Here is a 14,522-nt window from a genome sequence, read left to right as displayed (position 1 = left end):
TTTTTCTTATAGTAAATCTGATTTTGGTGAAGGCTAAACTTGCCGGGTGTCTAAATAGCTAGCCCGTGATGGCTGGGCTATGTACTTAGAATATTGCAAAATGTGCTTCATCCGAAAAGCTATTTTAAAATCGGACATATCGAGTGCATAGAGGAGTTCTGTATCTATAATTCTTAAAATAATTGTTATGCTTTTTGTGAACGTTTATCGTGAGTAATTTAGTAAATTGTTAGTAAATTCCCCGGAAGTTTGCGGGGGGTATGCTAGTTCTGAACGTCACATGCTAATGTAAAAAGCTGTTTTTTGATATAAATATGAACTTGATTGAACAAAACATGCATGTATTGTATAACATAATGTCCTAGGTGTGTCATCTGATGAAGATCATGAAAGGTTAGTGCTGCATTTAGCTGTCTTCTGGGTTTTTGTGACATTATATGCTAGCTTGAAAAATGGGTGTCTGATTATTTCTGGCTGGGTACTCTGCTGACATAATCTAATGTTTTGCTTTCGCTGTAAAGCCTTTTTGAAATCAGACAGTGTGGTTAGATTAATGAGAGTCTTGTCTTTAAATAGCTGTAAAATAGTCATATGTTTGAAAAATTGAAGTTTTCGGATTTTAGAGGAATTTGTATTTCGCGCCACGCCCATCATTGGATATTGGAGCAGATGTAAGAGGTTAACAACTCGGACGTGAAGGATTTACTTCAGACACCCGACAAGGTCCAAATCCCTGTCATTCGCATTAGAAAGAGACGGAGATATCGACGACATAGGTTGGGGTGCCTTGTAAGGATCCAACGACGAATGGGTAATCTGTTAGACAATGTACAATCAATGGATAACAAAATAGACGAGCGGGCAAGTTAGCTGGTCCTGCTGTTGGATGTACAGGTACGTGCTGACGTGTCATCACACATGCTACGTTTTCTATTGTGATTGTTCAATAACGACCTCTTTAAAAATAGAGCAGAATCCTATTTTCTCCGCCTCCTATTTTATATAATCCTATTTTTTTCATAGGCACGCGCACCATTGACTGCTCCGCCTCGATATAATAGCACCCCCGCATAGGATTCATTGAAAATGAATGGGCCACCCCGTCCACTGTGTCAGTGCCTTTAGAACCCACTGTCCTGGGTCATGTTCATTAGGGCACGCAACTGAAAACTTGTAAAAAAAAATAAAAAAAACACTTTGCAACGGAAAATGAGCGTTTCTTATTGAACAATAAATTGTACCCTTCTTGTTTCAGTCCGTTTTGGTGTTTAATGAACACAACCCAGGTCAGGGCCCCACCTGTATAGCCCAAAATAAAGATATGGGAGTGCCCCCAAAAAGCACACACCTGTACGTCAGTGGCGAGGGTCTCGTAGGTGTCCTTGAGGCAGTGCCAGTTCTGTTGGCCCAGGGTGAGGGCTACGCCGGGCAGGCTGAACGCACAGTGCTTGGCAATCTCTGTGTCCACCGTCTGGGCCCGTGCCGGGTCCGTCATGGAAAGGTACTGGTCCAGCAGCTGCTGGGGAATCACATTCTGGGGAAGAGGGTGGGGAGAGGGACAAGAGTAAGAGGAGTGGTTAAAACCTGTCACTATCATAGCCATGGCAACAGCAGCGGTCAGTAGAAAATGTTAGGAGGCTGGTTTGGTTTCCCGGACACAGACTAAAGCCCGATTCACATTTAACAGCCGAGACCATTTTATGCAGATTTAGAACAAAGTTTACGTGATCTGAACGGTGTAGTTTTAGAAGGTCTCATGTCGGCTGCTGGAGGAGTTTCCAAAATGCAACATGTCAAATCTTAGCTAAAGACTTGAGACGAGACAGTCCGTTTAGCCAATCAGAGAACAGTGTGCTAAAGTTAAGTGTTTAAGTCAAGCTGACAGCCAACTATCAATTTCTGAGGGGTTAGCTGCAGTGAGCTATCCTAGCTTTTTTTTTTTTTTTTTACAATTACACATACATAAAAATTTTGAAAAGCTATTTTTTGTTTCTAAACTCACCACACACCCCTTCTCTTTTCCACACTTTGTTGTGTTTGTTGTCATTTTGTCAACAATCGACATAAAATTAAAAAGATAACACTAATATATCTTGATTAGATAAGTATTCAACCAATTTTACATTTAAGTAAGTTTGGTGCAGTATTTTTCAAAAAAATTTTTTTATGAAAACGAGTCGTCTCTCGTTGAATGACATACTTTATTGAAGAACCCCTACTGTTGACCAATCACCGACGAAGGGGCGTAGGCTTTGGCTCCGAACTTCGGCTTGCCTCCAGAGAATGTTTTATGTGCCCAAACATCCCCCCCAAAAAACTAGCCAAAGTCAAAAACGAACAAAATGTTGTCATAATATATGCACGAACTCTACCGAACTGTTTCGGCTGGGAAACAGGCGGATGCCTTTAGTCTCTAAGAGCTTTGCACACCGGGATTGAAGCTCAGTCATGTAGGTTGTTGGCCATTGCTAGACAGCCATTTTCAAGTCTTGCCATAGATTTTCAAGCTGATTTAAGTCAACGCTGTAACTAAGCCACTTAGGAAAATTCAATGTCGTCTTGGGAAGCAACTCCAGTGTATATTGTTGTATAATTGGCCTTGTGTTTTAGGTTATTGTCCTGCTGAAAGGTGAATGTCTCCCAGTGTGTTGGAAAGCAGACTGAACAAGGTTTTCCTCTAGGATTTTTCCTGTGCTTAGCTCTATTCTGTTCTTTTTAACCTAAAAATCTCCCTAGTCCTTGCCAATGACAAGCATACTCACAACATGATGCAGCCACCACCATGATTGAAAATATGAAGAGTGGTACTCAGTGATGTGTTGTATTTTCCCCAAACATAACGCTTTGTATTCAGAACAAAAAGTTCATTTATTTTTCTTGTTGCAAACATGATGCATGTTTTGGAATATTTTTATTCTGTACAGGCTTCTTTTCATATTTTTGTTAGTATTGTGGAGTATTTGGTATTTTATTAGGATCCCCCAATATTGTAACTACAATATTGATCCATCCTCAGTTATTTCCCATCACAGTCGTTAAACTCTAGCTGTTTTAAAGTAGCTTTATGGTGTAATCCCTGAGCCGTGTCTTTCCTCTCCGGCAACTGAGTTAGGAAGGGGCCTGTATCCATAGTGACTGGGTGTTTTGATACACCATCCAATGTGTAAGAAATACAGTATCTGCACCATCCTTAACTTATTTGGGATAGGAGACGGTATTTTGACGTCCAGATGAAAAGCGTGCCCAAAGTAAACTGCCTGCTACTCAGGCCCAGAAGCTAGGATATGCATATAATTGGTAGATTTGGATAGAAAACACTCTAAAGTTTCTAAAACTGTTAAAAATGTCTGTGAGTATAACAGAACTGAAATGGCAGGTGAAACCCCGAGGACAAACCACCCCCCCCCCCCCCCCCAAAAAAATCATCGTACCACTGATTTCAATGGCTGGCACTTTTATAATAGGGCAAAATCGTTCCCAATTGCAGTTCTTAGGGCTTCCACTAGATGTCAACAGTCTTTAGAGTTTCAGGCTGGTTTTTGGAAAAATGAGCCAGAAATTGTAGTTTTTCTAGGTGGCTCCCATTTTGGCTGTAGTGTTTCCAAGCGCGTAAAAGAGAGCGCGTTCTTTGGTATTTTTCTCCGGTAAAGACAATAACGATTCTCCGTCTTAAATTGTATTGTTTATTTGCATATTAGGGTACCTAAGGTTTGATTATAAACGTTGATGGACTTGTTTGGATAGGTTTATTGGTAACGTTTGGGATTCATTTTGTATGCATTTAAGGAGGGAAACCGAGTGGATTATTGACTGAAGCGCTCCAGCTAAACTGAGTTTTTATGGATATAAAGAAGGACTTTATCGAACAAAAGGACCATTTGTAATGTAACTTGGGACCTTTTGGAGTGCCAACAGAAGAAGATCTTCAAAGGTAAGGCATATATTATATCGCTATTTCTGACTTTCGTGTCTGGTTTCGTGTCTGGTTGTCTGCTGGGCGCTGTCCTCAGATAATCGCATGGTTTGCTTTCGCCGTAAAGCCTTTTGGAAATCTGACATGGTGGTTGGATTAACAACATGTTAAGCTTTATTTTGATGTATTGCACTTGTGATTTCATGAAAGTTAAATATTTATAGTATTTGGCGCTCTGCAATTTCACCGGAAACGCTAGCGTCCCACTAATCTGCAAGAAGTTAAAGGGATATTCAATGTTTGCTTTTTATCCATCGACCAATAGGTGCCCTTCTTTGCGAACCATTGGAAAACCTCCTTGGTCTTTGTGGTTGAATCTGTGCTTGAAATTCCCTGCTCGACTGAGGGACCTTACAGATAATTGTATGTGTGGGGTGCAGAGATCGGGTAGTCATTTAAAAATCATGTTAATCCTTAAGAGTCTAAGCCGGGTTTGGGTTCTATTAAACTAGCATATGGAATTGTTTTAGGATGGTCATACCAAGGATCATTTAGGTATTTGATTTTGCATTTTAGGACCCCTTTAGGATTCAAAAAATTAAACATTGAATGTGGCCTTACTGCTATTAGCCCATAGAAATGCATTGAATAACAGATTCATACATGGAAAAACATTCATTCATGACTTGAGACATTCATTCAAAGAGATCACATTTATAGAACTTCTACATTTAAGACAGGAGAAACAAATTGATTCAGAAGATAAAACATTTTAGTTACCATAAATTCCGGACTATAAGCCGCAACTTTTTTCCCAAGCTTTGAACCTCGCGGCTTAAACAATGACGTGGTTAACCTCTCTAGGGTAAGTGGGACGAAATCGTCCCACCTACTCAACAGCCAGTGGAATCCCGTGGTGCGATTTTCAAATACCTTAGAAATGCTATTACTTCAATTTCTCAAACATATGACTATTTTACACCATTTTAAAGACAAGACTCTCGTTAATCTAACCACACTGTCCGATTTCAAAAAGGCTTTACAACGAAAGCAAAACATTAGATTATGCCAGCAGAGTACCCAGCCAGAAATAATCAGACACCCATTTTTCAAGCTAGCATATAATGTCACAAAAAACAAAACCGCAGCTAAATGCAGCACTAACCTTTGATGATCTTCATCAGATGACACTCATAGGACATTATGTTATACAATACATGCATGTTTTGTTCAATCAAGTTCATATTTATATCAAAAACCAGCTTTTTACATTAGCATGTGACGTTCAGAACTAGCATACCCACCGCAAACCTCCGGTGAATTTACTAAATTACTCACGATAAACGTTCACAAATAACATAACAATTATTTTAAAAATTATAGATACAGAACTCCTTCATGCAATTGCTATGTCCGATTTTAAAATAGCTTTTCGGCAAAAGCACATTTTGCAATATTCTGTGTAGATAGCCCGACCATCACGGCTAGCTATTTTGACACCCACCAAGTTTGGCCCTCACCAAACTCCGATTTACTATTAGAAAAATGTGATTACCTTTGCTGTTCTTCGTCAGAATGCACTCCCATGACTTCTACTTCAATAACAAATGTTGGTTTGGTCCCAAATAATCCATAGTTATGTTCAAATATCCTCTGTTTTGTTCGTGCGTTCAAGACACTATCCGAAGGGTGACGCGCCCGACGCGTTTCGTGACAAAAAAATTCTAAATATTCCATTACCGTACTTCGAAGCATGTCAACCGCTGTTTAAAATCAATTTTTATGCGATTTTTCTCGTAAAAAAGCGATAATATTCCGACCGGGAAACCCTGTTTTCGTTCAAAGACGACAAAAATAAAAACATGGTGTCGCCTCGTGCACGCGCCCCAGTCTCATTGTTCTCTGATCGACCACTATCCAAATGCGCTACTGTTTTTCAGGGTCTCCAAAAGGCATCATTCAGCGTTTTGCCGCCTTCTGAGAGCCTATGGGAGCCGTAGGAAGTGTCACGTTACAGCAGAGATCCTCAGTTTTCAATAAAGAGAGTGTAGAAGCCCAAGAAATGGTCAGAGAGGGCACTTCCTGTAAGGAATCTTCTCAGGTTTTTGCCTGCCATATGAGTTCTGTTATACTCACAGACACCATTCAAACAGTTTTAGAAACTTTAGGGTGTTTTCTATCCAAAGCCAATAATTATATGCATATTCTAGTTTCTGGGCAGTAGTAATAACCAGATTAAATCGGGTACGTTTTTTAGGAACGCACAAACAAAACGCCGCTATTTGGATATAACTATGGATTATTTGGGACCAAACCAACATTTGTTATTTAAGTAGAAGTCCTGGGAGTGCATTCTGACGAAGAACAGCAAAGGTGATCAAACTTTTCTAATAGTAAATCGGAGTTTGGTGAGTACCACACTTGGTGGGTGTCAAAATAGCTAGCCTGTGATGGCCGGGCTATCTACTCAGAAAATTGCAAAATGTGCTTTCACCGAAAAGCTATTTTAAAATCGGACATAGCGAGTGCATAAAGGAGTTCTGTATCTATAATTCTTAAAATAATTGTTATGTTTTTTGTGAACGTTTATCGTGAGTAATTTAGTAAATTCACCGGAAATGTTCGGTGGGTATGCTAGTCACATGCTAGTCACATGCTAATGTAAAAAGCTGGTTTTTGATATAAATATGAACTTGATTGAACAAAACATGCATGTATTGTATAACATAATGTCCTAGGATTGTCATCTGATGAAGATCATCAAAGGTTAGTGCTGCATTTAGCTGTGGTTTGGGTTTATGTGACATTATATGCTAGCTTGAAAAATGGGTGTGATTATTTCTGGCTGGGTACTCTGCTGAATGTTTTGCTTTCGTTGTAAAGCCTTTTTGAAATCGGACAGTGTGGTTAGATTAACGAGAGTCTTGTCTTTAAAATGGTGTAAAATAGTCATATGTTTGAGAAATTGAAGTAATAGCATTTCTAAGGTATTTGAATATCGCGCCACGGGATTACACTGGCTGTTGAGGTTAATGGAGTGAAAATAGAATGAATATAAAAAGTCACAACTCCACAATTGATCATTAGTTTTGGTCTCAAATAACCACAGTCTTTAGAGCGTTTAACTAAAATTAGCAATATTTGTTAAGAAAACACCAGGAATATATAAACCTAAACTTATGAACACTTAAAAAACAAGAGTCAGGGTTAGTGCTTTGTGTATATTATTGGTTATCCTGACCTGGATGCAATGTATTATAGTCTAAAAGGAAAAATATTACCACCGTCTCTTGCGCATGTCATTTCCCTTTCATAATGCATCCTTATTTGCAAAGCGATTATTATTATTATTATTAAAATTATTATTGATTAACCCTGCATTATAATTATATAAAAGCCCCTTAGATATTCTCACAGACCAGATTTGCCTTAACACAAATGCCCCTTAGATATGAATTTAGAATCCTCCAATCCTCTAAATTTAATTATTGGTGGAGAGTCACGTCATTGGCGGAGAATCAGGTGGAGAATGACGCGTTGAAGATGGCGAGGAACGAGATGGAGTCACAATCCATGCCAAGCACACCTGTGAGCTCTGGAACTCCACCTCCTGTTTGTGGACTCTGCAAACAACGTGTCCTTGATTAAAATACCAGTCTATTTGTGGAACAATCCTCCTGATTAACTCTTTAGTCATATCAGTTGACCTATTTGCTTATGGTTTTGCCTACGCCTAGTGACCCGTTTCAATTATATGAGCAAAAAAAGATAACATTTTCTTTGGAATGGCAAGCCAGACAAAATTACAAGGGACTATTGTTTCATCCCATGTTCAAGAATGGCCTTTTCCCCTTTATTCAGATTACAACTGCTCACTTTTGGTTATTTGAAAACATAATCTCCAAAATATCATTCTTTTTTTAAAACAAGGACTTGAAAATGAGATTGTGAACTCTGCAAACAACATTTTCACTCTGAGAATGGAAGGGGAAAGGGGAATACCAAGTCAGTTGTACAACTAAATTCATTCAACTGAAACGTGTCTTACGCATTTAACCTGTTTGGGATAGGGGGCAGTATTTTCACGGCCGGATGAAAAATATTATTAGTAGATTTGGATAGAAAACACTCTGACGTTTCTAAAACTGTTTGAATGGTGTATGTGAGTATAACAGAACTCATATGGCAGGCAAAAACCTGAGAAAATTCCAAGCAGGAAGTGGCCTGTCTGAGAATTTGTAGTTCTTCTTTTGATTCTCTATCGAAACTACAGTATCTGTGGGGTTACGTAGCACTTTCTAAGGCTTCCATTGGCTCTCTAAAGCCTTCAGAAAGCGGATTGAGACGTCTCCTGTCTCTGGGCAGAGTATAGTAGCTCAGTTTGTCAGTGGTCTGCCTGGTGACAAAGAGATTGGATATGCGCATTCACGTGAGCACGCTGTTTTTTCTTTTCCTCTTTGAATGAATACACTATTGTCCGGTTGGAATATTATCGCTATTTTACGAAAAAAATACCATAAAAATTTATTTTAAACAGCGTTTGACATGCTTCGAAATACGGTAATGGAACATTTTGAATTTTTTTGTCTCAAAATGCGCTCGCTTCCATTGGATAGTGACCTGAACGCACGAACAAAACGGAGGTATTTGGACATAACTATGGATTATTTGGAACAAAAACAACATTTATTGTGGAAGTAGCAGACCTGGGAGTGCATTCTGACGAAGATCAGCAAAGGTAATACCATTTTTCTAATAGTTATTCTGAGTTTTATATGCCCCGAACTTGGCGGGTGTCTGAATAGCTCACCGTGATGGCTGAGCTATGTACTCAGAATATTGCAAAATGTGCTTTCGCCGAAAAGCTATTTTAAAATCTGACATAGCGATTGTATAAAGGAGTTCTGTATCTATAATTCTTAAAATAATTGTTATGCTTTTTGTGAACGTTTATCGTGAGTAATTTAGTAAATTGTTAGTAAATTCCCCGGAAGTTTGCGGGGGGTATGCTAGTTCTGAACGTCACATGCTAATGTAAAAAGCTGTTTTTTGATATAAATATGAACTTGATTGAACAGACATGCATGTATTGTATAACATAATGTCCTAGGGTTGTCATCTGATGAAGATCATCAAAGGTTAGTGCTGCATTTAGCTGTCTTCTGGGTTTTTGTGACATATGCTAGCTTGAAAAATGGGTGTCTGATTATTTCTGGCTGGGTACTCTGCTGACATAATCTAATGTTTTGTTTTCGCTGTAAAGCCTTTTTGAAATCAGACAGTGTGGTTAGATTAACGAGAGTCTTGTCTTTAAATAGCTGTAAAATAGTCATATATTTGAAAAATGGAAGTTTTCGGATTTTAGAGGAATTTGTATTTCGCGCCACGCCCATCATTGGATATTGGAGCAGACGTTCCGCTAGCGGAACATCTAGATGTAAGTTAATTGATCTACCGTTTCTATCATAGGCCACTGTAATCGATGGGGGCTCAGGGGGGTACAATTCTGCTCATCTGATGAAGGTGCACATGGATCAGATTCAAACTTTGAAGACCGAGATTGAGTCATTGAAGGCAGACCAGCAGAAAGAGAAACATTCTCTGAGGGCAGAGATATGGGCGACAGCTGATGCATTGGTCCAGAGCCAGGACGTATTGGCGGAGAGTCACTCGTCATTGGCGGAGACAGAATACCAACTGGGATGGATCCTGAGGCAAATGTGGCAACCTCCGGGTGTTCATTATTAATACTCTGTCTCAGAAGTTTCTGTCCATGACTGATGCAACCCGAAAAAGCATTAAAGACAGAGTTAATGAGTACTTGAGGTCACAGAGAAAGTCTGGACATGGCCTGCTCTCCCTTATGTCAGGAATTAGGCACTATACCATGTTTACTATAGGCTATGTTTACTTGCCAGACTGCACAGTAGCTTAATTTTTTTCTCTCAAATTCAATAACATATTTCTACCACGGTGTGTTTTTGGCTGATGGCCAATATTAAATGCAGTCAAATGCATTTGTGAATTCAATCTATGTATTGTTTAATTATTTAAGGGTCTCTGTGCTGGAGTTCTTTTAAGAATAAAGTAGGCTAATGAAGGCAACAAATTGTTGCTTACTGAAACTACCAAAGTCATCCAATTGTTACAATAGGATTTGAAGCTATAGCCTACCCGCGTGTGGTCAACTATTTCAGCACCGTTTCACATTTTAAAACACTTTTTTTTATCGAATTCACTAAATAATATAAAACAGTGGTTATAGAGGGAGCAACCGGTCAGCATCTTAGGAGTAAATGTCAGTTGGCTTTTCATAGCCAAGCATTCAGCGGTCAAGACAGCAATTTCGTGTGTAAGTGCGTGTGAGAGCGAGAAAGGATCGAAACACACACAGTAACGCGTTTTAATGAGTTCCGAGAGTCGATAAAGTTATCCAACAATTTGTTTAATAGCCCAGCTACCGCAGGTGTCAAATTGTTGCTTACAAATTGTTGCTTACTGGAACACCCAAAGTCATCCAATTGTTATAATAGGATTTGAAGCAATAGCCTACCCGCGTGTGGTCAACTATTTAAGCACCGTTTCGTGCTGCTCTGAGACAAGCATGGGGACTGATAAATCAATGAGATTTTTATTTTCACTGAATCTCCGTTTGGGTATTGGTTAGCCTACAATTAGGGTGTGGAAATGTTAGGAATATTTTGCTCTTAGTAGCCTACTCCTGACCGGTCACATTGCACTGCGCGTGTGTGCAACGTTCGAGGGTTTCATTTTTCTTGGAATCGAAACACCATAATATTAATCAAATTAATTAAGCTACATTTCTTAAAATCAATCCCATATACTAGGTTCTTACAAAAAAAGGTTATAAATTCTCCAGTACAGCCAATATTAACCTGTTGGGGATAGGGGGCAGTATTTGCACGGCCGGATAAAAAACGTACCCGATTTAATCTGGTTACTACTCCTGCCCAGTAACTAGAATATGCATATAATTGTTGGATTTGGATAGAAAACACCCTAAAGTTTCTAAAACTGTTTGAATGGTGTCTGTGAGTATAACAGAATATTGCAGTCAAAACCCTGAGACAAATCCTGACAGGAAACTGAAATCTGATGTGTGGATATCACTTCAAACATTTGCCATTGAAACACATAGGGGCTTGTGAATCATTTAGCACTTCCTATGGCTTCCACTAGATGTCCCCAGTCTTTACAAAGTGGTTTGAGTCTTCTATGGTAGTAACTGAGCCAAAGAGAGACTGTTGATATTGGTCACAGCGGATGGGCCATTACCATTGTGACGTCGGCGCCCATGGGTACTCTCCCTTTTCGAAACGTTTTGAAAAACAATGCAACCGTCCCAATGGAATATTATTGAAGCCCTGGTTGAAAAAGCCCCTAAAGATTTATGTTATACAACGTTTGAACGAACTTAAATATATATTTTTTTGCTCATTCCTGACGACAAGTCAGACGCACACGGTACATTTTCACTAGCCTTCGGAGCGCGCTAACACTATTGGGACATAAATTATTAACTTTTTTGAACAAAACTACATTTGTTATGGACCTGGGATTCCTAGAAGTGCCTTCTGATAAAGATAATCAAAAGGTAAGGGATTATTTACAATAGTATTTTTGATGGTTGATCGTTCCAAGATGGCTCCAACATTTATAGCCTAGACTTTTTTTCTGGGCATACCACGTCGTTTATTGCAAAGTGTGATTTCCCAGTAAAGTTCTTTTTAAATCTGGCAAAGCGATGGCATTCAAGACATGTTAATCTATAAGTCTTTGAATGACAATATTACATTTTAACAATGTTTTCGAATAGTAATTTTGTAAATTGTAGCGCTATTTCACCTGAAGCATTTGAGGGAAAAGATTTTCTGAACGTCATGCGCCGATGTAAAATGCTGTTTTTATATATAAATATGAACTTTATCGAACAAAAAATGCATGTGTTGTGTAACATGATGTCCTAGGAGTGTCATCTGATGAAGGTTGTCAAAGGTTAGTGCTGCATTTAGCTGTGTTTTGGGTATTTGTGATGCATGCTAGTTGCTTTGAAAATGGCTGTGTGATTATTTCTGGCTGGGTACTCTGCTGACATAATCTAATGTTTTGCTTTTGCTGTAAAGCCTTTTTGAAATCAGACGTGGTTCGATTCAGGAGAGGTGTATCTATAAAACGCTGTAAAATAGTCATATGTTTGAGAAATTGAAGTTATAGCATTTATGAGGTTTTGCATTTAGCGCGACGCGATTCCACTGGCTGTTGATTAGGGTGGGACGCAAGCGTCCCACTGGCCCAGACAGGTTAAAAACTGTCAAATGATTCTCAAAGATGCCCTCTGCTGGTCAAACTAGCACTAGCATTAATGGCAATAATGGCTGACACTTAAATAACGCGCCATAGAATTCTGCGGCAGCCTTCAAGGTGTGCTGCAGTATGCCTCAACTTTTAAAGGAAGAACCACTGTATGCTGAGCACTTCTTGGCTGATTTTCCTTCATTCTGCGGTCCAACACATCATCATCAAACCATCTCAATTGGATTGAGGTCAGATGATTGTGGAGGCCAGGTCATCTGATGCAGCACTCCATCATTCTCCTTGGTCAAATAGCCCTTACACATCCTGGAGGTGTGTTGGGTCATAGCCTGTTGAAAAACAAATGATAGTACCACTAAGTGCTAAAAAAAAGTCCCACAAAAAAATCTGTCTTTCTGCCCATGAACAAGGCAGTTAACCCACTGTTCCCTGGTAGGCCATCATTGTAAATAAGAATTTGTTCTTAACGGACTTGCCTAGTTAAATAAAGGTTAAATAAAATTAAAATGTGAAAACCAGATGGGATGGCGTATCGCTGCAGAATGCTGTGGTAGCCATGCTGGTTAAGTGTGCCTTGAATTCTAAATAAATCACAGACAGTGTCACCAGCAAAGCACCCCCACACCTCCTCCTCCATGCTTCACGGTGGGAACCACACATGCAGAGATCATCCGTTCATCTACTCTGCGTCTCACAAAGACACGGCAGTTGGAACCAAAAATCTAAAATTTGGACTAATCAGACCAAAGGACAGATTTCCACCGGTCTAATGTCCATTGCTCGTGTTTCTTGGCCCAAGCAAGTCTCTTCTTATTATTGGTGTCCTTTAGTAATGGTTTCTTTTCAGCAACTCGATCATGAAGGCCTGATTCACGCAGTCTCCTCTGAACAGTTGATGTTGAGATGTATCTGTTACTGTGAAACATCTTTTCCATAACCCAAAATATTTTATTGTTATCTGTTTGAAGCTGGTGTACAAAACTGAATTCAAAAACAAAACTTTAAAATGAATAGCATAGAAATAGTGCTCATAGAACACATCTACCGCTTCTTAGACTTGCTTTCAATGAGAATGACAGATCTATAACTAACATTTCTAAGTGCATTTTGTCGGGGCGCCAAAAAAGTTACATATGGCAGTTAACTCAAAGTTTTTAATTAAGCGTTGTTTTGTGTATCAATTCATAAACAATGTGCCATGGAATCGGAAAATTTAAAAGCTCTTCCCAGCTATTTTGCAACCTGTATGGCACAACTGTCAACATTTTGGTTTCTATTGATGAAAAAACAACAAGTTTGGTCTTTAATATAGGGCAGACCTACTTTCTCCCCTTTTCACTTGCCTCCTCCATTTCTGTGGTAATGCTGCAATTAGTTGGTTATAACTTTGGATCGATCAAACATTCCCATATGTTTGATAGCTATTCACAATAACAGTCAAGATAATCACAATTTTTTCAAAATGTTTCCATATGGTTTCTTCATAAATCAGTATATTTGAGATTATAATATTTCATCTGACCATTTTATTGGTATACTACGCGGTAATGTAAAAGTTGTGTATTTTAACAACCCAATACGTAATATGGTACACTTAACAAAATTAGGTTTTAGTCCAGAAAGGCTATAGAAATGATCTAGGTTGCCAAATGAGTTTGTGCAAGGATCCAGAATGCAGATTTAAGAAAAACTAGAGTCATTGACACTTTTTAAGCCCTGGATTTCTAACCACTTGATATTATTATTATTATTGCTGGATCTTATTTTAATAGCCAACATTTCGATGGCCATTACAAACATATATGGAGACAGTGGACAACCGTTGAATACCTTCTGAGAAGTAACCATTATTTACATCTGAGGTTCCTATACATAACTTACACCAAAATTTAAATAGTCCAGGCATTTATATATAAATTCTTGTCATACTTTATCAAAGGCCTTTTCAAAATCTGCTATGAAGACCATTCCTGGTTTCTTCAACGTTACATTGTTTTCTATTGTTTCAAGTAATTGTCTTATATTATCTCCAATGTATTGTCCATGTAAAAAACCTGTTTGATCTGGATGAATAATATCCGACAAAAACTAATTATTTGTGCTTTGCATTTGCCATCACAATATTGAAGAGTAGGGGGTCTTTTTATTTGCTATCCTAGCTTGATGATCCTCTCTTCAGCTCCTCTAGACACTGGGGTTGTGAGCAGGAGGCTGGTGATGTGTTTTCTAGTGAGCCAGAAAGTGGCTGCATGTAATTCATGAAACCTGTTTGTTA

General features: G+C 38.8%; 1 protein-coding gene across 3 annotated transcripts in view; it reads right to left on the bottom strand.

Moving 5' to 3' along the window:
• Positions 1-14,522, bottom strand: part of LOC115208388 (serine/threonine-protein phosphatase 4 regulatory subunit 1) — a 56,394-nt gene that overhangs the window by 14,149 nt on the left and 27,723 nt on the right. For all 3 annotated transcript variants that reach the window (XM_029776412.1, XM_029776414.1, XM_029776413.1), the window contains exon 14: positions 1,349-1,534. In XM_029776412.1, the coding sequence (XP_029632272.1) occupies positions 1,349-1,534 (186 nt within the window). The remainder of the gene's footprint in view (positions 1-1,348; positions 1,535-14,522) is intronic.

This window comes from Salmo trutta, chromosome 14, assembly GCF_901001165.1.
Source record: "Salmo trutta chromosome 14, fSalTru1.1, whole genome shotgun sequence".
Lineage (NCBI taxonomy): Eukaryota > Metazoa > Chordata > Actinopteri > Salmoniformes > Salmonidae > Salmo > Salmo trutta.
Note: the sequence above shows the minus strand (reverse complement) of the source record. Positions and strands in the feature narration are given on the sequence as shown.